At 38.6% G+C, this 20,368-nt stretch overlaps 1 protein-coding gene across 1 annotated transcript; it reads left to right on the top strand.

Annotated features, from left to right (window-relative positions):
- The first annotated feature begins 358 nt into the window (after positions 1 to 358).
- IVNS1ABP (influenza virus NS1A binding protein) lies at positions 359 to 19,498 on the top strand. Its single transcript, XM_082655879.1, has 15 exons — positions 359 to 788; positions 6,702 to 6,922; positions 7,873 to 8,000; positions 8,222 to 8,391; positions 8,520 to 8,595; positions 9,691 to 9,864; positions 10,211 to 10,336; positions 11,692 to 11,799; positions 15,726 to 15,855; positions 16,092 to 16,316; positions 16,790 to 16,911; positions 17,008 to 17,134; positions 17,218 to 17,349; positions 17,455 to 17,628; positions 18,949 to 19,498. The coding sequence occupies exons 3-15, from the start codon at positions 7,890 to 7,892 to the stop codon at positions 19,200 to 19,202; spliced, it is 1,929 nt and encodes a 642-aa protein (XP_082512005.1). The 5' UTR covers positions 359 to 788; positions 6,702 to 6,922; positions 7,873 to 7,889; the 3' UTR covers positions 19,203 to 19,498.
- Positions 19,499 to 20,368: the final 870 nt, after the last annotated feature.

The following is a 20,368-nucleotide window of genomic DNA, read 5'->3' as shown; positions in this document are numbered from 1 at the left end:
CACCACCCTCCTACAAAGGTAAGGGCAGAAGGGCAGCTACAGACTCTTAGGTCCACTGCGGCCAGCTCCAGTCCTAGGGCTGTTGCCTAGATGTACGTCTGACGCCGAAAAATCTAATCTCTCACGTCTAATCTGTCTGGCTATATTGTGCCTCCAGGGGATGGCAGAACAGGTGAGGGCGGCTGGAGGGAACCAGTTCCCGCCCTGAAAGGGCGAGGGCCGACGGCGCGACAAGTGTCGGGCCCCGAGCACCCGCTCTTCCAAAGATCACCTTGCTTTGACCTAGTTGAGCTGCGCAGGACGGAACCAAACAGGGCGGGGGAAAAGGGTGGGGGCGGGGCCAGCGGAGGGCGGGGCCTCGAGCGCTATATTGCTGTGCTCGCCAGTCATTTGCCGACGCTTTCCAGCCGGAAGCGTCGGGGAGGCGTTGGCGGCGGCTACGGCAGCGGCGCACGTGGTGACGTGCGAGGGGGTGAGGCGCTAGCGGGCGGCTGCGGCGGGGGCAGTGTCTCCGGGACGCGCGTGGAGGTCGGTCTCTCGGAACTGCTGGCCACAGTTTCGCCGCCTGCGGCTTCAGCGCAGCTGTGCCAGCGAGCGAGTCCCTGCGAATTTCCGGTGCGCTCCCCTTCCTCGCAGCCTCTGCGGGCTGTTCGCTCGTCTCCCCGCTCGGTCGCTCCCTTCTCGGTGGCCTCGAGACGCTTTCCGTTGGGCCGATTACCGCCCGCTTCCTTCTGCTCCCCTTTGAAGCTCCAGAGATGAGTTTTTCCATCTCTTCAGAGATGAACCAGGTAATACGCGCTGGTCCCGTCGACGGTGGAGGAGGAAGAGGGCGCAGCCAGACTGCGAACTGGGGAATGGCGCGGAGCGGTGCCGGGTGCCGGGAGGAGGACGCCCCAAGCCGCGGCTGCTGCCGCCGTCGCTCTCTGGGGGCGAGGAGCCGCAGCCGAGCGGCCCTCGCGCTCCCGGTGCTGCTGTGGTTGCCGGATCGCGTTAGCGGCCAAGGGCGGGCTCGGGCCGCCTCGGAGAGCGCTGGAGTCGAGGAAGCAGGGCGTGAGGAGCGAGAAGTTTTTACACGAGGGGTCCTCAGGGGCCGGGTCAAGACGCCGCGCGCGGGCCAGGGATGACCTCCCAGAAGGAGGGCGCGGGAATCTCCGTTCCTGCTGTCAAGAATCGATGCCCAGTGTTGGGGTCGGCCCGGGGTCTGGACTCTCTTCCGTGAGCCTTCCCAGGACCCGGCGAGTGTGGGCGGGGAGCTGGTCCAGGGCCCCATCGGTACCCCGGGCCTGGGGTACGGTGGCACCGCGCCCCTGATCGCCGTGGGCCGCGGGGTCCTTTGTTCCCGCTCCACGTTGCCCGCTTTTCTTGCCAAGCGCGGGGAGAAGGGGGCGGGAGGAGGGAGGAAGGGAGCGGCTGCCCTGACGTGTCGCGCTGAATGACTGCGGGGCTGGCCAATCCCGGGCTGGGGTGTGCAGACGCTGGGCGCTCTGCCTCCCAGCCTTCGGAGTGGGCTCCCGCCCCGCCGCGCGGGGATGAAGGCCTGGGACTGCAGGACTCTCCAGTCACTCTGGGGCGCTCGCCACTTTGTTTTTGCCAAAGAAAATCGGCAGAGAGGTTTGCTGTTTTTCCGTCCTTCTGCGCATCTTGCAAAGGGACTCTGGTTGTAAGCTCATGATGGTAGGAAGGTAGTAGGCAGTATCAGATTGAGGATAGACCGTAGGGAAACTTGAACCACAAATACTTTAGAAATAGATTTACTTTTCCCCCAATACAAAGTAGACAGATCTATTGTTTGAGGGCGCTGACGTTTCAAAAACTAGATAAGTAGAAATCAGAGGCCTAAAGGGTTTATTTTTGTTTCCTTAATGTCTGTTGTCAGTCATGGAGGATTAGAACACCCTGGCATCAAGCTGTTCTTTGAGAACTTGCGTGTGGTGATCTTCTGTCTAGTAGTAAATAACAACCCTGTAAGCATAGTACTACTCTAAACAGTTCAACAAGTACAGCATGGACTAGACTACCAGAGACATATTTTTTTAAAATAATTCTAGCACTGGTGGTTGTTTAAGGATAACACTATGAGTAGCTTTAGGCATAATCATGCCTAAAGTTATTCTTTGTATATCTGGAGATGAGGTGTACACTGTTTAGAATTGGATTGAGAATACTATAACTTAATACCAGCTGGCAGGCTACTTGTCAAATGTCTATAATTTGGTAGTGAGAGGTAAAACTGGACTAGCATCACTGACCTAAAGGAGACCCAGAATGGTTTTTCCTCTGTTTTCCTAATAGATGAAATCTCTATCATTAGTTAATATTAATTTCTTAATTGTCTTAATTTGCAGGTCTGTTTTTATGACTTTTCCCCCCAAAACAAAGTGTTCCAGGTTTTGGTTTTAGTTTTAAATTAGTGTCTTTTTGGCTACTTATTGGGTTGGCCAAGAAGTTCGTACGGATTTTTCCTGTAAGAAGTTACAGAAAAATCCGAACGAACTTTTTGGGCGCCCCAATACTTTGGTGTGGGGTTTTGTTTTTTCTTGATTGAAGGATATTTTAGGTGGCAATTGAATGTGTTTCGCAAATAAGTGTTGTTGTTGTTTTTTTTAATGCAAAATGTTTTCCTGTTGGGGAACTGTCTTAATCATTGATATTAAGATGAAGTACCCCTAAAAATAATTTCATTGACTTTTCAACAGTATGATTGTATAGTCAAATCTACAAGAGGGTTGGGGAACCTCCTACCTTGTGCTAGAGAGTGTAAATGGAGGAATTAATGAATAAGGGAGTATTTCTGAGTTTTTGTTAGAACCACAGAAAGTACACGATTATATTTACTTGTAAACTTCAATTACCGCCTTGTAAATGATTTATAAACCGATACATCGCTCACTATCCTTACTTACACTTTTGGTATCAACCTGGATGCCCAACAGGTACCTCAGCCTTATAATGTCCCAAAGCAAACTCCTCTTTTCCTTCCTGACTTTAAGCATGCAGCAAACTAAAAATGTCTCTATTATGCTTTTTGGAATTCTAATTTTGATATTGATGCCACATATCTACTCTAAAATATCCTTATTACCTTAGTTAGGATAAGCAAGGGTTATAAATAATTTCCTTGCATCCATGTTTTACCCATTCCTCCAGACCATCCCCTATATTTCTGCTAGTGTCCTATGCCTCTGTGCTAAAAATTCTGCTCTGTTTAAACCTTAATGTTGATCTCTTTTACTTCCTCTCCTACTGTTTACCATATGCATCCTGCAAACTACAGTCTACTTAAACAGAGATCGCTGCAGTTTCTGGAATATGTGTGCTTTCATACCTTTTCCCCCTTTTGTTTGAACTGTTTTCACTGCTTGGTTTGTCTTTCTGATTGGTCTGTGGAGTGTTCAAGGCTGGGGAATGGAGTTAACTTCATTGTGTTATGAGCATCCCATTCCAGACTGTGCCTGCCATATGTTTGGAGCCATAAATGTTTGTGGGATATAAGAATTACAGAACAATGAGGTTAAAAGCATGGAGTGAGTGAGTGAGTTTGGTGAGTTTTGATATAGATGGATCGTTTCAGACATTGGGAATCTATAACTTCTGGTTTTTAAGAGATTCATTGACTTACTTTGTATTATAACGTCTGTCCTTTAAAAATGGAGTAGGTTACTATTTTGTGAGTTGGCTACCCTCAAAAGATTGCCTTGAAACTTAAATAATACTTGTAATTTGCCTTGAGGTTTTAAGGATTCTTTGAAAGTTTGATAACATTTTATCTTGCTCTTACTGAAGGCCCAAGAAGAATTTGGGGGCAGGTCATATTGTACCTACATTTTTTACAGCTCCTTGATAAGGCTTACTGAATTGTATTTGGGTTCAGCTGATCTTTGGGGGGGCTGTGGTAACATGTGAACTTCTGGGTTTTACTAAAGCAGTTTAATTACTCATTTATAAGTCATCTGTATCCCTTTTCTTGCACTGGCCATATGAAGAAACTGAAGACTGTTTACCAGAATATATTGCATTTGATCTCAGTTTTAATTTTAAAAGTGGATTAGTCGAATGTGTTTTTTAAATATCAAATAAAATTCTAAATTTTATAATTGTATGTAAGCCTGGGATGTTGGGGCTTTTGGTTTGGCTTTTCAAAGATAAAAAATTCTCCGCACATTTTTATTCCATCAGTTTTTGAGCTTGAGTTTCATAGACCAAACTGAGATCTGTGACCCTGTGGAATGGCTTAAAACTCAATTTGTCCACACTAACTTTACTGAAAGTGAATGTGAACTTTGAAAGACATAGTTTTGCAGGCAGAAGCTGAGGTGACCTCCTCCAACTTGGGGGTGGGTGAGAGTAGGGGCATATAGTATATAAGGACCGTAATTAGATAAAGTTTGTTGCATTAACTTAAATGTTGAGTGGACTTGGGCTAGCTTTTAAAATCAAGTAGGGTTATACGGATCAGCAGATGTTAAAGAGATGAGGTTCATGTTAAGACCTTAATGTACGAGAAAATCATCGAGTACTAATGTAGTAGTACTCACTCTATTGCGGAACTAATAATATTGTACAAATTTGTATGGCAAGAGTTGCTCCAAAAATTCTCCAGTATTTTCTCCCAAAGGACTGAAGTGGTTTTAACCATCCAGGTTTTTGTTGTTCTTGTTGTTTTCCAAAATAAATTTAAGGTAGAACTTTCAATTTATCAAATACACCCACAGAGATACTGTGAGTTTGGTTCTGGGCCACTGTGGTAAAGCGAGTCACGCCAATTTTTTGGTTTCTCAGTGCACATAAAAGTTATGTTTACACTCTGCTGGAGTCTATTAAGTGTCCAAAACATTATGTCTTTAAAAATAACATACATACCTTAATTTCAAAATACTTCATTGTTAAAAAATGCTGACCATCAGCTGGCAACTCAGGGTTGCCACAGACCTTCAATTTGCAAAAAAAAAAAAAGGTAGTATTTGGGAAGCAGAAAAAGTGAGGTGCAGTAAAACGAGGTATGTCTATATATTTATAGATGCCACTTTTATTCTTGGTAAGATCAAGGCTAGTTTACAAATAAATACTGAATAAAACTGGTCAAAGTTTAAAATACTTATAAATCTCCTTTTGTTTTTGGTTTTTCAGAGGGCATACATTTTAATAATATCCAACATAACTTGCATGGAGGGGTCCCCCCCTTTCACCCTTGCATAGATTTTCCCAACTTGAGCTAGGTCTTGGCTGAAAATGTTTGAAGGTTTCTTTTGGATAGTGTGTTCTCTCTGTACATAGAATTGTGTGTTACTTGGAAAACATTTGTTTTGTTAGAACTGGTTTCTTAAGAAAAGCTGAATTAACTAATCTGGATGCAAGTGTAGAGCAGAGGAAATCAATATTACATAAAGGTATGAAATACTTTCATTGCAGGAGTAAGCATTGACAACAGTCCCAACCTGAGTCAGAATACTCAGGTTTCCTTGAAATAAAACCTAAGCTATGGAGAAACCAGTGAAGGCGTACGGGATACAGATTGCGCGTGTGTTGCACTTAATACAATAGTTTGTTGAAATGGAACTGGACTAGCCTTCAAGTGGGTTCTGGGGTAAGGGACCATACACATTAACATAATTGTTAGATTTAGAATTGTGGGCTTGATTGATATATAAGGAAAATACAGGTAATTTGAAGATGTCCATTTTAAAAAGTATGCACATCTTTCACATAATTTCTTATTTAGTTCTGGTTTGTTGAATTAGTGGTGTAATAGCAGTTCAGATGATTAAAAACTAAGTACCATCTGACTTTGACACTTTTAGTTAATGACATGTGAAAATGGGGGGAGGACTGAATGTAATTTCCCTGAAGATTTGATTTGAACCAGAATTGTTCCATTGGTAGTTTATTACTGTATATGAGAAAAATGATCATACAAAGCACAGACATTAATATTTTCCTTTTTGTTTATTTAGTTCATTTCAACAAATTACTCATCTTTATATTCAGGTTTCTAGGCTAGTTGTTTTGGTGGGGGGAGATGGGAAGGATACAAAGATAAAGAAAACAGAGGCTCTGCCTTCAAGAGGCCTTGAATCAAGGAAGATAAGCCAGTACAGACCAGCTGGAAGATCACACATACACACTTTCAGAGAGGGTTCAGTATGTGGAGGATGGGGAGGAACTACTCAGCTGAAGGGATTTGGCAGGGGCTCTGGAGGTAAGATTTCAGCGGGCAGAGGTTGGGTTAAGGGTATTCCAAGAAAAGGAAACTTGAAGTTACAGAGGTGGGTACCTACAGAGCACATTTTGGGAAACAGCATATCTGGTTTGACTGTAACATTGTATACATGTCGGGGAATAATGATGGTTGCTTGCTGGCTGGTAACAGACAGAACACGTGTTTGTATATTAGTTGGAATCTAATAGTAAAGAATATTAGAATTAACCAATATTTATATTTTTCTCTAATTTTGTGCTTGTGTATCTCACTTAAATGGTAAAAGTTACTAGCTCCTTCTGGGGAGGGATTTTATTTTTTTTAATCACCTGAGTGGTTGCAGGTTAAATGAAAATGCTTATGTATAGTAGCATTCGTGTTATTTTCTGTATTGTGCCATTTACCTCAAAATGTCTTCAAGATCAGGACTTTGCATGATCTGATCTACCTAGATCATTGGCAGTCTTTGATCATTCTGAATATCCAACAATTGTCATTATTACAGATTATGATGCATGATTATCACAGAAGAAGTTCGTGTCTATAGCTTTAAAGGACTTGATTACATCATTTTCAAGCCTGATAGTTTTGGAATCACCATTAGAGCTTCAGACACCTCTGCCTTCACTTCAGCCACCTGTCTTCATACCTCAACAAAGCGCTGAGTTTCCTTTGTCCTTGATTATTTAAAACACCCCGGAAATACATTTCTCACCAGTATAGTAGGTAAGTGGATAGTCAGTGCCCAGTGCACACATTTTTTTTTTTTTGAAGACTGTGCCAAGTACACTAACAGCCTTTCATAATTTTTTTAAAAGGTGAAGTCAGTAATATTCATAGAAAAAATTTTTTTCCTATATTTTCCTTTCTATAAACTATTTTGAATTTAAATAAATCAGTTACTTCAAAGTGAAATCTTCTATTACCACTTTTTAATGATGCATTTTGTGTAGCCATTAGTCACTTGTTCACAAGAAACGGTGAAATGGAAAATTTTTTAAAGAACATACATTTCTATCTTGTATGTTTATGAGATAAGTGATTTAAAATATATGAAACCTGCAAAGGGAACAGAATTTTTAAATATTTTTATTTTATTGGCGTATAGTTGATTTACAGTGTTGTGTTAGTTTCAGGTGTACAGCAAAGTGATTCAGTTATATATATACATATACAGTTATACATATATTGATTCTTTTTTAGCTTCTTTTCTCACATAGGTTATCACAGAATATTGAGTAGAGCAAAGGGAACAGAATGTAAGTTAGTCGTATATATCAGTGAGTAAAGGAATGACTGCAGCCCCAACCAAGGAATCTATATGTGATGACCACTTCACATCCTTCCAGGCTTTTCAGTTGCTTGTTATATGGGTTTGGGCAGGGCTGGGTTTACATTTTTTTCTCCTTCACAATGAATGTACTAATAGGAATAGAAACCTGGCCAAAATTGCTGGGACACCATAACACTACTGTATGAATCCTTGAAAAGACTTAGGACCAAAGTATAGGGGTACAAAGGCTTAGACGTTCAGTGTCAGTGGTGTTTTAGCAATGTTTTTGTATGATAACATTTTTATGTGTTGTTGATAGGATGAAATTTGAAAATTAAAAATACTGCATTACTCTTTAAAATGTTATAAAAATCACCATTCATTCTTTCTTTCTGCCCTTTAGCCAAATTATAAGGAAAAATGATTCCCAATGGATATTTAATGTTTGAAGACGAAAATTTCATTGAGTCTTCTGTTGCCAAATTAAATGCCCTGAGGAAAAGTGGCCAGTTCTGTGATGTTCGACTTCAGGTATTTAAAACGTAATTGGAAACTTACAGAATTGATCTTTCATTACTAAAAACCGTATGTTCTTGGATTGGCTTGTTTTGTTTTTCACAGGAGGCATTTAATGAAATAAGTTTAAAAAAGAATGATTTACCCAGAAATGTAAGATGAAGGATACGATGTAGTAATTAGCTAGAGAAATACATAGTCCACAATGCTTCTAATGTTAATTCCTCACTTTGCAGGTCTGTGGCCATGAGATGTTAGCACACAGAGCAGTCCTGGCTTGCTGCAGCCCCTATTTATTTGAAATCTTTAATAATGATAGTGATCCTCACCGAGTTTCTCATGTTAAGTTTGATGATCTCAATCCGGAAGCTGTTGAAGTCTTGTTGAATTATGCCTACACTGCTCAGTAAGTTCTCTGAAGTACATCATATAACTAGGGAATGAAATTCCAAGTCCCTCTAAATTTATTTAAATTAAGTGTCTGTGTTTCAAGGCCTTGGTATGATAAATGATAAAGCACCTTTTTTCTAATAGGTTGAAAGCCGATAAGGAATTAGTCAAAGACGTTTATTCTGCAGCAAAAAAGCTGAAGATGGACCGAGTAAAGCAGGTAGAGTAACAGAAGTAATATACAAGGAGTACTGTTACTAGGGGGTCTTATTTTATATGATTAGTGTGTACAGTTTGTTATAAGACATCTGTTGGACTCAAGAACTTGAAAATGTCCCTTTTTTTCCCCTAGAGAACCAAATATGTATGTAATTTTAACTGTTTAGCCAATGTAACACAGCAGGGTCACACTTCCTCTCAGATAATTCAAGCTACAATCTTGCTCTTTCAGTAGTCTTCTCTGGCAGGGTAAGTCTTGATTTTCTCAGTTAATCATATAACTCATATCCTTAATTCTCCGTTCTTCTACACTTCTCGGTTGTTCTTTAGAAGTATTCTTTCTAGAATTTAATGCCACTGAGAAGTGCTTAATAATTTACAGGAAAAAAGGCATTTAATCCTCTAATGTGGGAGTCAGAAAACTGCAGGCCTGAGGCCAGCTGCCTGCTTTTATAACATCTTATTGTAACATAGCCTTCATTTACATACGGTCTATGGCTGCTTTCCACCTGCTGTGACAGAGTTGAGTAGTTGTGAGAAAGTACGGCCCACAAGCCTAAAAACTTACTGTCTGGCCCTTTGAGAAGAAGTTTGCTAAGCCCCTCACTCTGCTTAAAAATCCTTTTGTGGTCATAGCACACGTCCCTCAGGTTAGAATTCCAGGCTCTCCTTAATATAGTTGCTATTCTTCCAAAACTATTTTGATTGTCTTATGTTTTGTTCTGGCCAAACTAAATTGTTGCAGCATCTTCCCTAGTTTCTGTGTGCATTCAGCGTCATCTCCCCTGTAGAGCCCCATTCAGATTACTGCCTTTATGAAGTCTTATCTATTATTCTAGTTGGAAATACTTGTCTGAACATTTCATGTGCATTTTCATAGCATTTCAGTTTGTTGCATTTTTTTCTTATATATTTGAATGGCATTCTTTGATGTTTATCAGTTGTATACATGTATTCTTCCTACTGTTAAACTTGTTCTAAGGCAGTGATTTTTGGTTAATCTTTATATATCCACATAGTACTTACACACTGAGTATTAAATATTTGTTAAATAAAATGTATGTAAATGTTGGCACTCGTGTATTTCTTTTCCAAGGTTTGTGGTGATTATTTACTATCTAGAATGGATATTACCAGCTGCATCTCTTACCGAAATTTTGCAAGTTGTATGGGAGACTCCCGTTTGTTGAATAAGGTTGATGCTTATATTCAGGAGCATTTGTTACAAATTTCAGAAGAGGAAGAGTTTCTTAAACTTCCACGGCTAAAGGTAAAATCTATAAAGATGAAAGATGTAAAGGTTAAATAAAGAGATACATACTACTTAGTTCCAGGAATGTAATCTTTCTCCATGTTTCAAGCAAGTGAGTAATGGTTATGAAAAAGACAATACATTGAAACCATACGGTTATTTTTAGCAGTGTAATGGTTTTCTGCCTACCAGTTTGTTTACTTTCTTTTCTTTTTCTTCTCTTTTTTTTTTTTGGCTACTGGTTTCCTTAAAAAATAGAGTAAGCGTATGGAGTGCAGTTGGGCATCTATGACCTCTTTATTATGAAATTGAGAATTAGAGGCTCAACACTGATCCATGTGTCTTTGTTTTTTCCCAACTCTAGTTGGAGGTAATGCTTGAAGATAATGTTTGCTTGCCCAGCAATGGCAAATTGTACACAAAGGTAATCAACTGGGTGCAGCGTAGCATCTGGGAGAATGGAGACAGTCTGGAAGAGCTGATGGAAGAGGTTAGTTTTAAAGTAAATGGGATTCAACAATTATTAAAAATTATTTTGCTATAACATGAAGGATTCCCTTTCACTTTTATTTTATAACCATGACCCTAAAGAATTTAAATTTTGCTATAGGTACCCCTAAGCTGAGAAACAGGGGGGGTGTCCAGGTGAGCTGAATGAACTGTTCAGTTTGGTCTTCTGCTTTTCTTTTTTTATTTCTTTGCTTATTATGTGCTGTTAACTTTCTTTAAAGTAGCATGTAATTTGCTTTAGAAATGGGAGGTGGTACTGAAATTTTCTGTAGATTCTTAATTTTTCTTCACAGGTTTTTGCTTTAAATTGACAAGTAGGTAAAAGCTTCTAATGGTTGTTCCTCCCCATTGATTTATCTCCCCATAGGTTTATTAACAAAACTAGGATACCCAAGACTGAAGAAACAAGAAGAATCCTCAAGTGTATTGACACGTAAAGAAGCAGCAGTCCTGCCCCAGTTCTCCTAAGAAAAATCCGCTGTGGGCAGAGAACGATGATGATTTAATGGTGTTTACTCCTTTACAGGATTCTTATCTTTAAAGCTTTGTGTTTTTCAATGGTGTTGTTCATACATATAGTCACTCACTTAACTTGGGCTACTTTTTGAAAAATACACAAGAAAAAATTGACAGAGAAATGGTGGGAATTAAACATGCAGATGGAACAGTGGAGTGACCTTGAGTTTATCCCTCCACTTAAGCCTTTCGGATTCACTAAAGGCTTACCAAACCTGTTAGGCCTTTAAAAATGCAGTTATCATTATGCTCTAAAAAGGCTAACAGGTGATTTTTAAATTCTATATGGTTTCCCACTTGAAAATCAGATGCATTAGCCATATGTTTGCATCTGTTAAGGGAGGTATCTCTGTAGCTTGCTTGAATTTTTGCACTTGTTTTTTATCTGTTTTTCTTGACATTGCTTGCGCAGGACGGAAATATGTTTATGCACATTAGACTACTTACTCTTCAAAGGTGTAAACCATATTCAGTATTTTATTATAAATATGTATATTCTTTAAGAGCCTATATATTGTACTAGTGCCTTTTTTTCTTAATGCTGTATAATAGAAGCTATGAAAAGACGAAGATTTCTTTCAAGCCAACCAAGCCAAGGACTCTTCAGCCAGTATTAGAAGATTCTGTATCTTATTTTTGTTTTTTAAATTTTTACCACCATGACATGTATTTTCTTTACTTTGGGATCCTGCCAGAGTAAGATGTCAAGAAGCTCAAGAAGCACACTGGAGGTTACCTTGAGGCGTTTGTGTGATCTGCATACTAGTGGAGTAGCCATGGAGACAGTAGCCACATGGGTGTTCTGTTGCTGTTTTGCAGGTTCAAACCTTGTACTACTCAGCCGATCACAAGCTGCTTGATGGGAACCTACTAGCTGGACAGGCTGAGGTGTTTGGCAGTGATGATGACCACATTCAGTTTGTGCAGGTACACATTGCACATCTGAGGTAACCTCAGGTTAAAATTTGATTAGAGCATTTTATAGTATACTGAAATTTTCCTTTAATAAAGGAAAGTGGAAGACTTTCATTAGTATGACTGCACAGAAACACTTGTGGGAGAAAACAAGCATACCTTTCATACCATTACTACCATTTTTGCCACATAAAAAGAAACTAACAGAACAAAGTAGGGAACCCCACTTAAGATTTTTTTCTCAATCAAATAGGATTTATAAGCAGTAAAAAAAGGGCCAATAAGATGAAGCAAAATAGAAATTAAATGTTATTTTGGTCAGATTATAAAAAATAGTTGTTTGTATTGGGAATGACCGTTAGACACAATTTTTAAAAAAATATCTCAGGTATAAACTTTTTCAGTTTATGGATAAATAACATAGAGAAAAGAATACAAATCATAAATGTCACATAGTGAACCCACTGGTTTAAACACTACCTGGGTCAAGAAGAGACTTCTAGCACTCTGGAAGCCTTCCTCTTGCCCCCTTCCCAGTCACTGCCCTACACTACCCCAAAGGAAGCCATTATATCCCAACTTCTGAAGCATTAGATTAGTTTGCCTGTGTTTGAAATTTATGTAAATGGTTATACAATATGTATTCTTTTTGTTTGGCCTTTAGCTCAACATTGTATTTGTGAGGGATAACTATAAAGTAGGCTGAGTCGACCCAAGTTAATGGGTGTTTTCCTTTAATAATTAGAAGGTAAATGATAGACTCAGAAATAACGTGTATGGTGATACTATCAGGTGTTCTGTGTCAATAGTGGCTGAATATTTTTATTTTCACAAAAAGCTTTTGGGGCTGAGTTAGTTGAGAATTTTGTCCATGTTTGTGTATTTTGAACATTGAGGATATTTTCCCTCTTATCTCTAAACATCTCTAAACTGTAATTTAATGGTTTCTTAAAGTACTCTTTCAACAAGCAGTGGTTGAGTGCCTGATAAGTGGCAGGCCGTGATGTTAGGTAAGAGGGCCCAGAAATGTGTAAGAGACAGTTTCTGCTTCCGGGACCTTACAGGAGTAGGTAAAACAGAACAGATTTGTACGAATTACCTATGGAAGACATTAAGGCGAGGGTGGAACCAAAAGGAGAAAAACTAGGGAAATTTCACAAAGGAGGTGACATTTGAGCCATCTGAGGATGTGGAAGAGTTTGCATAGCAGATGGAGGTGTGTCAGATAGCAAAGGATACCTGTGAAAGGAGGATACTGTTGGAATTGCAGGTCACATGACTGGGAGAGTAGGTAAATAACATCTGATCGAGGATTATACTTTATTCTACAAGTAGTGTGGGACTTTCAAAGAATTTTGGACAAGGGCGTAGAGTGATCTGAACAGATATATTTCACAACTTTAATAATAGTGAAAAACTGGACAAGAGTCTAGCAATAGGGGGATTGGTTAAATTATGGTATTTCCATACAGCAGAGATCTATATGTTCATTATCATATTTTAGACAGATAGTTAACTATCAGGTGGCAGTCTCTGGGTCGTGGGAGTCTAGCTCATTTGAGGGTTTTTTTTGTTTGTTTGTTTTACTTAATGCATCGAACCCTTCTATTTTTATGACCAGGTACAGAGGGTAGATTAAAGCTTGTGAGAACAATTTGTAGACTATTACAAGCAGTAGTTCAGGTGAAAAGATGAGGGCTTGATCTAAAGACGAGAAGGGGAAAGGGTGGAATCTAGACATTTATAGTTACAAAGGTCTTTAATGATTGTTTAGATTCGGAAAATTAAGGAAACGAAGAATTTGAGGGTGAGTAGGACTCTGACCTGTGTGACTTATTCCAGGGAAGTGCCATGAATAGAGATGATAAAGTAAAAAGGATGAGGAAACACACTAAGCTTCAGGAAGAGAAAAAGTTGAGAAGCCGCCATTGGAATCAAATTGTGTTGTACAAGCTAGCTAACATAGGAAAAGAAAGTTTGAAGGAGGACTGGATTGTTAACTGTGTCAAATCATCCTCTGGGAGGTCATGTAAAAGAAGATTAGGGATATCTCTTCTACATTGGTTTTAGGAAGCCACTTTGTAACCTTTAGTGGGTATAATTTCCAGAGAGTATTAAGGTTAAGAAACGCTTAGCTTCAGAAGTGATGGTGGCTGACAAAGAAAGAGCTACCAGGGACCACCCCTTGGGGAGGTCAGAGGCAAAGAAAGTGTGGGCCAGTGGGTGGGCTGAGTGGGAGGAGTTGATAGGGTAAAGTTTGAAAATAAAGGAGAGTAAAGAATTAGGTTTGAAAGTGTTCTGGAAGGAACATAAAAGAGTTAACCAGCATTTCTATATAAGGCTTAGTTACATAACACCAAGTAGTCTTCATTGTTACTGTGCTTTTTTTTCACATTTGATTTTCTCTCAATTAAAGCCATACATTAGAACAGGTTTCTTACTACAGTGAAAGCTCTTAATCAAGCATCATCAACTTGTGTTACTTTGGATCCCTTCTTCCCACAGATTGGGATAGGGTTTTATGTACCTTGTACTTCCTAGTAGCACAGGACACACCAGACTATCGTAGTATAAAAGAGTGGCTTTATACTCAGAATTCCTAATCCTTATTTTTCTTGCATTGCCTTAGGCAATGCATATTTTCTCTCTTATTTTCAGTATTTTTACCTATAAAATGGGGAGATATATTGCCCTTAATGGATTAAAAGAGACAGTGTGAATAAAGTACCTAATAACACCTAGGTACATAATAAATGTCTAAATGGAATGTAATTATAACCATTAGCATGGTACATTCTCCGCCTTTTCTCAAAATAGCCTACTTAAGCTATAACCACATTTGCTGAATTGCTTACACCAAACTTGATAGTTTTTTCACAGCTTCAAGTAGCTATCAAAATCTTTTTCTCTATTGTTTCATGGCCTTTTTCTTCCACTCGAAACAGAAATTTCCGTTAGAGATTCTGTCTACCCATGAGGCTGTGGCCCTGGGGATCAAAATAAGTGGATGAGCAAACTTGGCCAGGTACTGAAGGTGGTACCTATTCATTCAGCAGGCAGTTCCTACCAGGGTAATCTTGACTCTTCTAATGACATGTGATCATATCCTTTGGAAGTGTCAAGAGCTAAAGTAATTGGAAGAAAACCATCAAAGAGAACTCATACACGAGGGTACAATGTAATCTTCTTACAGTCATTTGAAAATTTACAGCTTTGCCCATTTCTCCCTCTTTTATGTTCTCATGTATTCCTTTAAAAATATTTGGTTCTTTTAGTATTATTGCTTCCTTAATTTCTGATTACCATTTTTACTTCAGTGTTTTGATGTAGTTTTACTTGTCTAGAAAACCATTCTATAATACCTTTAAGGTAATCCTAAAGAAATATACTTGTAAATATTTCTTGTAATTGCCACTTTTTTTTCCTATAAAATAACTTTCAGAGAGATTGGATGGATATATGTCTGCTAATATGAAGGATACCAGTACATATGATTTAGTTAAGTTTCGCAGTTTCATGGAGATAGTGGGTTAAATGTATTCTCTCAGTTAATTCATGCTGTTTTAGATTTATAACATTTTGGAAAATTCTATATTTAATATAAAGACTATGTGGATTATGAAGGAGGAGGTTCCGTTTTTTCTTCTCTTGACTATTCTGATACTTGACCCACAACATGTTTTTTTAATTGTTGAACTTGAACTTTTTCTTGACCAGGGTAGGTGTAGTTGTTTCCTTATTAAGTGGAGATGGAAGAATGCCAGTGATGTGTGTCAGTCAGAAAGTGTTGTTTTGTGTTAAGCCTAGGTGTGCTATAAATGTCATGCATAAGTGGAGGGTACTAAGGGTTTTCTCAGTGTTGTGGAATAGCTCAGGAGCAAAGGTACACCAGGTATGGTCTTTGGCTAGGTTTCTGGAGCTGCCTTTTGATTTTGCAGAAAAAGCCACCACGTGAGAATGGCCATAAGCAGATAAGTAGCAGTTCCATTGGATGTCTGTCTTCTCCAAATGCTACAATACAAAGCCCTAAGCACGAGTGGAAAATCGTTGCTTCGGAAAAGACTTCAAGTAAGTGTATTACACTTGTCAGATTGCCTTCAATTTATTTCTTTTTTTAAGAAGGAGTTTTAAGTGGAACCATATAACACTTCTAAAGTGATTGAGGAAAAAACTCAGAAGCAACTAAATTTGGAAAAGAGTAGCAGGTCATCCCCTGTCTGGAATCTGGAGTCCAATTCAGGATCACACAGCAACCAAAAGTAATAAAAATTGCATCTTTAAACATGGAACTCTTGTGCTTACAGATAACACTTACTTGTGCCTGGCTGTGCTGGATGGTATTTTCTGTGTCATTTTCCTTCATGGGCGAAACAGCCCACAGAGCTCACCAACAAGTACTCCAAAACTCATTAAAAGTTTAAGCTTTGAGATGCAACCAGATGAGTTAATAGAAAAGCCCATGTCTCCTATGCAGTACGCACGATCTGGTCTGGGGACAGCAGAGATGAATGGCAAACTCATAGCTGCAGGTAAGAATAGAAGGATGAGTGACTTATCAGAAACCTTCAACTGGCTAAGCCTCTATAAGTGGACGTTTATGCTTGCTTGTGACATGCAAACTTTGGAAGACAGGGTTTATTTAATATGCCTTCTTCTGTGACATTCCACTTTACCACATTCTAAGAAGACAGAAATAAAAAGTCAATACTATAGTATTGCCTAGCCTTCAAGTTAATGTCTGTCTCTAATTCTTAAAAAACTATGAAGTGGGTAATTGTTCCCTCCTAATTTTCAAGTCAAGACTAAGCAATTTACTTACACTCATAATTTTGTCATTCAGCTGTTACAGGCACTTAGTTAAAACATTAACTAATGTGGCCTTATTAAGTGTGTGGACAAAGATTCTTTTTCTCATTTGTACAGATTACTTAAACCATTCTAGACCAGAAAGGCTGGTCCAGTTTAATACTTTAAGCATAACTCTTTGTGGTTCTTGTACCAGGTGGCTATAACAGAGAGGAGTGTCTTCGAACAGTTGAATGCTATGATCCACATACAGATCATTGGTCCTTTCTTGCTCCCATGAGGACACCAAGAGCCCGATTTCAAATGGCCGTACTCATGGTAAGTGCACTATATTGCAGGAAGAAGCAGCCCACATTTAGTTTTTTCTAAGAACTTGAGAATGGCAGAAATATTAATCTCTCGCTTTTGGCATAGGGCCAGCTCTATGTGGTGGGTGGATCAAATGGCCACTCAGATGACCTGAGATGTGGAGAGATGTATGATCCAAACATAGATGACTGGACTCCTATTCCAGAATTGAGAACTAATCGTTGTAATGCAGGTAATACTTTTCTGCTGAGATCATCAGTATTTAAGTATGATAATTAAGTTATCAATTTATAACCTTATTTTATACTCACATAGGAGTGTGTGCTCTGAACGGGAAATTATACATCGTTGGTGGCTCAGATCCATATGGTCAAAAAGGACTGAAAAATTGTGATGTATTTGATCCTATAACAAAGTCATGGACAAGCTGTGCTCCTCTTAACATTCGTAAGTTGATTTTTTTTTTAAGACCTCTGAATCAATGGTATGTGTAGTGCACACTTACAGTTTGGGGAGATAGAATAATAATTTTGGTTTGACTTGATTTTATAGGTAGACACCAGTCTGCAGTCTGTGAGCTTGGTGGTTATTTGTACATAATTGGAGGCGCAGAGTCTTGGAATTGTCTGAACACAGTAGAACGTTATAATCCTGAAAATAACACCTGGACTTTAATTGCATCCATGAATGTGGCTAGGCGAGGAGCTGGAGTGGCTGTTCTCGGCGGTGAGTGTTGGGATTTGGAGAGCTGAGGAGTAGGTAGTAGCAAGAGTTTGTTCTAAAATTCCAAGAGAATGTCAGTGATAACTATCCACTTGTATAATTAAGAATTCAGAACTAGCCTTCTTTTCTGACGCAGTGGGGATTGGTGGTTTGTCTTTTAGAAATGTCTTTTCTAATCACTCAGTACTGGATATATAACATTAATTCATCTTCTTCCATAAATCATACTCATAATGCATCATCTTGGAATTTGAGTTTGTTTCTTTAGAGCAAGAATTTTAAAAAATTTGATTTGTAAAACAAAAGAAATGGAAATCATCTAAATCTAGTCTTTTCTAATTGTCTACTCCATGCCTAATTGGAAGCAGTATTTTTAGATTATTTTTAACAAGTGTTTGCAAATCATCATATGTAGACACAGTTTTCACATCCATTTTATGGATTTACATAATGTTTAATTACATAATTACAATAATGAATTCAGTTAGAATTGTTTTTAGAACAAAGCTTGTGGCTCAACTGGCAAGAGCCTAAGTGTGTAGGCACACCAGTAAGTAGCCTACTGGCCTGCAACCCCTGGCCTACTATGAGCCTTGTCGGTTCTTTTATGGGTAAGTACATGGATGCAGGTAGGCTAAGTGACAATCAGATGAGAAAATAATGAATTCGAGAATCACTAATAAGGTTTTTCCTTAAACTCCAGAGAATATTTAATGCTAACATTTTATTTGTCTGAAATTAATTTAATTATTAACTGCCCTGCATGTATATTTGAAAATAGTCACAGTTCAGTCTGTTTCCAAGAAGAAATTTCCATGCCAAAATCATTTTATACAGTTGGAGAGCTCTAGAAAATGTTCAGTTATCTGAAACCTGCTTTCCTATAACTTACTTTGAATCTTAGTTCTTATGCACTGGACTAATAACAAAACTTGCAGTGCACAGAACTACTCTGGTTTGCCACTTACTAGTTGCATCTCTAGGCAAGTTGTCCAACTTCTTTGTTCATTATATCTTCATCTGTGAAATGGCAGTAATAGAAACAACCACATAGAATTGTTGTGAGAATTGCACTGTAGTTAGATGGTGCCTCCCCTTCCTTTAAATTGCCTGACTTACACATACAAACGGGTTCTTTTCAACTCTATTCCATTTGTATCCCCAGCTTCTAGGGAGTGCTTGCTACATTAGTAGGCATTCAATAAATACTTTCTGACAGAATGAACAGTCTTTTCTACCAAGAACCACTGTTTTAGCAAAAGATCAATTTAAGGGTTTCTTTCTTAGCCTCTCTAGATTAACCTTGTCTCTTTTCTCTTTTAGGAAAACTGTTTGTAGGTGGTGGCTTTGATGGTTCTCATGCCATTAGTTGTGTGGAGATGTATGATCCAACTAGAAATGAATGGAAGATGATGGGAAACATGACTTCACCAAGGAGCAATGCTGGGATTGCAACTGTAGGGAACACTATTTATGCAGTGGGAGGATTTGATGGCAATGAGTTTCTGAATACGGTGGAAGTCTATAACCTTGAGTCAAATGAGTGGAGCCCCTATACCAAGATTTTCCAGTTTTAACAAATTGAAGACCCTTTCAAACTAACAGGCTTAGTGATGTAATTGTGTTAGGTAGAGGTACACTTGTGAATAAGGAGGGTGGGTGGGTATAGATGTTGCTAACAGCAACACAAAGCTTTTGCATATTGCATATTATTAAACATGCTGTACATACTTTTTGTGTTTATTGGGAAAGGAATGCAAAGATGAAGGTCTGTTTTGTGTATTTTTAGGGCTACTTTGGTTATTTTAGTTTTCTGGAAGTTGATATTGTAAAAGAATAAACCAAGAATTGATTGGGCACGTCATTTCAAGAAGTCCCCTCTCCTCCACATTTGTTTGCCAATTTGCACATTAAATGACTCTTCCCTCAAATGTGTGTATTATGGGGCAAGAGAGGTAGGGTTTTAAGATATAGGCAGTTGGGTTTTTTAAGGTCCCTTTTTCAATAACTGGAACATTCTATAACAAAGAGACTTATTTAACTAGATGACAATGACTATTTTTGTTTTTATTAAAAGAAAGCTTACATGCCTACCGAGGTTTAATCTTTTATGATGGCCTTTTTATAAATTTTTGTATTCTCAGCAGAGTGCTTTACTTGTTGAAGTAAAATGTGGCAGGTTCAAATTACTGAAGCAGAGTGACAGTCTTAAAAGTATGCAGTGAGGTGTTTTACACGCCCAGAATGCAAGCTTCAGAGAGCTCTTGCCTCAGCTGCAATTTTTTTTTTTTTTTTTGAGAATGCAATACCAATGTTTATTGGAATGGAGTTGCTGAACAGTAACATGGCTGTGATTTTTATTTGATACACTGTTTTTAAATACTTTGACTTCTTGGGAGTATATTTTATATAGCAAAACACTCAATATTGTATTAATAACAGTAAAGAACAGTGAAGTATTTTATCTTCTAAATAATTCCTATTTTTTATTTATCATTAAAAAAACAATCCTAAATGGCAGCCCTTGATTGTAAAAAAAAAAAAAAAAATTACCTTAAACTGTATTGGGTTTATGAATGCAGCCTTTATCAGAACTATGTTTTTGTTCAGTTTTCCTATTCATATGGATAAATACTGGTTGGGGTGGTGACTTGGTATCTAATGTGTAATGCTACACATATAACTTACGGTGCCAAAATTAGAACATCCTAATGCTTGCTGCTGATGCAAACATATTAAAGGT

The sequence above is a fragment of the Grampus griseus genome (genome assembly GCF_964374135.1).
Source record: "Grampus griseus genome assembly, chromosome: 1".
Taxonomy (NCBI): domain Eukaryota; kingdom Metazoa; phylum Chordata; class Mammalia; order Artiodactyla; family Delphinidae; genus Grampus; species Grampus griseus.
This window is presented reverse-complemented; position numbering and strand designations above follow the sequence as displayed.

Bases quoted from the DNA above. Each gene is read 5' to 3' on its own strand.
- IVNS1ABP (XM_082655879.1), top strand. From the start codon at position 7,890: ATGATTCCCAATGGATATTTAATGTTTGAAGACGAAAATTTCATTGAG. The intron at 8,001-8,221 runs GTATTTAAAACG...CTCACTTTGCAG, and splicing joins TCTGTGATGTTCGACTTCAG to GTCTGTGGCCATGAGATGTT. The intron at 8,596-9,690 runs GTAGAGTAACAG...TTCTTTTCCAAG, and splicing joins AGATGGACCGAGTAAAGCAG to GTTTGTGGTGATTATTTACT.